Source organism: Sphaeroforma arctica (genome assembly GCF_001186125.1).
Source record: "Sphaeroforma arctica JP610 unplaced genomic scaffold supercont1.2206, whole genome shotgun sequence".
Classification (NCBI taxonomy): domain Eukaryota; class Ichthyosporea; order Ichthyophonida; genus Sphaeroforma; species Sphaeroforma arctica.
In genome coordinates, this window is record NW_014038352.1 from 2,199 (window position 1) to 5,543 (window position 3,345).

Here is a 3,345-nt window from a genome sequence, read left to right on the forward strand (position 1 = left end):
TAATGTATACTATATTTTACATGTTATACTATACTTGTGTACATATTCATGTTATGACGTATCAAAGTGTATATATTTAGAATTCATATATATTATCGTAATTTATTGATATTCACGAAATGCTTCACATAGTGCAGATTAGGTTTGTTCTGTACGGTATAGGTAGGTTAAGTTGATTGCGCTGCATCTTCTTCCATCTAGGATTAATTTTTAAGTGTGTATCGGTGCATGCAAATAACATACTTTTGATTTTCTCGAGTACGTTGTCATTTAATTCCCATCGTAGCGGTTATTCTTATTTTACTGCTTACACCTATCAGCAGAACGTATATCAGGCGATATACGACGGTGTCTGCCAAGCCAAGCCGTGCTATTTCAAGCCCTTGAAGAATCTGTACTTTTGCAGGGTATGTAGCTATTTGATATTGACCGTTTCAAACGTTCACACTATGCACCATACATCAGCATTTATTGTCGTATGCGCTTCTGTTACTATGTAAACTTCGATGATTTGATCCTCGCCTTAGAGATTACCATTTCCTTGCTTCCAATCTATTGCTGTAATTGCGAAGTTGTAATACTTGCGCTGGTATTTCTATTCACTCAAGGCTTCGCTTTGTCCAATTCCAACCCATTATTTTAATGTAATTTATACTTTCATGATACAGCGGCATGCACCGCTAGACAAAGATTCCCAATTTATATTCTGCACATATGAAGATCCCGAGAGCGGTCCCTGTAAACATGTCATGAGGAAAGGCATGTCGACGACCTTGTGTCCCGCCCACAAGTCAATCTCGGGTATGTTTGAATTGGTAGGCTAGTATCTCATCGTATTTACAGTTACTTTCTGTGGTTCTTCATGCCTTATGCGAGACGCGTCCAGCATTTGAAATACTATATAGCGTTGGTATCGTAGATTACTGCTACATCGTTTGTATGGGTGACAGATGGGTCTGCAGTGTTTTCCGCAGTCGTACGCGTTAGCCACGAATGAGACGAGTGCTATGATGCTGTCTTCGATGACATCATGTTCGCCTAGATCAACTAAGCATCCTTTTGCATTTATATATATGACACAGCCAAGCGAAGACTGTGTAGTGTTAATGAGTATCACAATTTGACGATGTTCTTTTCTTCTGCCGACCTTTTGTACACGAACATTAGTCACCAAAGTCAAGCGAAAATCTGGCCGAGGTGGCCGAGGTAATAGAGGCGGTGTACCGCGCCGGGCGCCTGCGAAGCCAAAGGCTTCCGTAGTGTCGGTAGCGGCGCAGGGAGAGAAAGAAGCCAAACCAAGGAAGAAAGCACCCGGCCCTACAGAGCCAAAGGCTCCTGCTCCTGCTGCTGAGGGACATCAGACTGCCCAGAACGAAACATCCGATCCGGAGGTGGATGTCGAAGACGAAGCGGATATGGACGTAGATGGAGATGCAGACAAAAACGCAGATGGAGATGACGCTGATGAGGCGGAGGAAGATTCTTCAGAAGCTGCCGACGATCCAGAGGTGTCGGAAGACGGGGATAACGAGAATGAGAATGAGAACGAGAACTCGGATAATGCTGAGGAGTTGGACCTGGACTCGGATGCTGAGGATGGCGAGAATGGTGACGCGGAGGTAGATGAGGATGCGGGTGGCGTGGCTGAAGATGATGGGGATGAAGGTGAAGACGATCAAGCGGACAGTTTTGAGGAGGAAGAGGATGAGAATGAGGATGCAGAAGATGAGGATGAGGACGATGAAATGGAGGAGGTATGTTTATTGATTATGATTGTGCAACTAAATTCATTGTCTGTTGTGAGGCGTGAGATAAAAATTGGTTGTGGTCAGGAGTCAGGAACGGTTCTCGATGGTGCTAATAGTAGTGTGTAGTTAGTTTTGCGTCAGTCTGGCTCGGTATGTGTGCTTCGCAAGAATATACACATTGGCATGCCCCTATCTTCAGGCGCAAATTTGAATTTGTGCGACGGATAGATCGTGCCGTATATTTGATCTAGCGAGAATTCTGTCAGGTCCGCTCTCGTAGCTTGCTATTCTTGCGTAGCCCCTCTCATTTCATGTATGTCCGTCTGTGCTATACTATACACTGAAATAGCAATCTCTCCGCATACGAAAGCCACCTTCATTCCTGCTCTCTTATTTTTTTCTTCTTCACAATAACAGGATATTGGCTCAGGGGACGATGGAGGCGACGGAGGGGAGGAAGAGGACAAACACGAATCTGAACCTTCTGACAATGTCAATGAAGAGGTACATCGATCGTAACCTGTCGCTTGTATCCGCGCAAAGCTGCTAAGCATTTACTTTACAGTGAATATCACGCCATTCCGAAGTCGTGCCTACATATATACTTTCAATTTTCCAACAATCGTACGAAGGCATTGAGAAAACCGTTCTCAATTGCCTTTGTGTGAGAATCATCTTTTATCATTGTTTTCGTGACGTAGAAGTTCTTGCTATTCAATGTAGACGGCTAGGCACGATTTACCCACCATTTTAATTGCAATATCACGCTACCACTCAGGATGACGATGAGGATGCATAAAGACTGCATGTTTGCCACTGTCCCGATCTACAGCTATTTATAAACTTTTAGTAGGACTGGCAACAACACGTGGCAGAATGGCTACAAAACGGTGACTTTCAATAGGTCGGACAATCAAATCGTATCTCGCCAACCCGAGCCAGGAAACCGAAGCTCGTGAACTGTTCTGTTCCGGCTGCAGTAGACGTTAAGGAATCGATGAAACCTGTGTCTAATCGAGTGCGTAGCTGTGGTGTTCTCATAATACTGGTAGTCAACGCTCGTGGCACTTACATTATAAGAAACCCACTTACATCGGAACCGAAAGTGCAGCGGGTGCTTGCTCCGATACCAACCACTACTTGGAGATTTGAACCCAATTCGACCACAGTGCAAATTCGGACAGGGAAACGATAGAAATAAATAAATACATGCGTGGTTTGGATGCGTGTGCTACAACCGAACTGCCCAATAAAGCCGCTCAATAATACAAAATAAAGATTGTAATTGGAACAAATTATTAATATGGATTTCATATACAAGGAAATCGCGTTACACAAATAGTGTGTAATCCAAGACGAACAAAAACTACTACATACATACTATATCTTTGCAAATATGCCACTCCTATATGTGTACTCGATTTAAATTCCACAACAGCCACATGAACACATCACTGGCTTAACCACAATTGATAAATTCTAAGCATATAGCGGCACATATCATAACCTCATATACTTGCGATTACGACTGAATATGCCAATAGCTATGCATTCCAGATCCAGAGTTGTGTACAATTGTGGCGCAAAAAGTAGCAAC

General features: G+C 43.4%; 1 protein-coding gene across 1 annotated transcript; it reads left to right on the forward strand.

Moving 5' to 3' along the window:
- Positions 1 to 317: 317 nt before the first annotated feature.
- Positions 318 to 3,115, forward strand: SARC_12298 (hypothetical protein; the record flags this gene model as incomplete). The annotated part of the gene is made up of 5 exons (XM_014293597.1): positions 318 to 407; positions 669 to 801; positions 1,168 to 1,754; positions 2,166 to 2,252; positions 2,527 to 3,115. Coding segments are annotated over 5 exons (918 nt in total), but the record flags the coding sequence as incomplete, so codon positions are not given.
- Between the last annotated feature and the right edge of the window lie 230 nt (positions 3,116 to 3,345).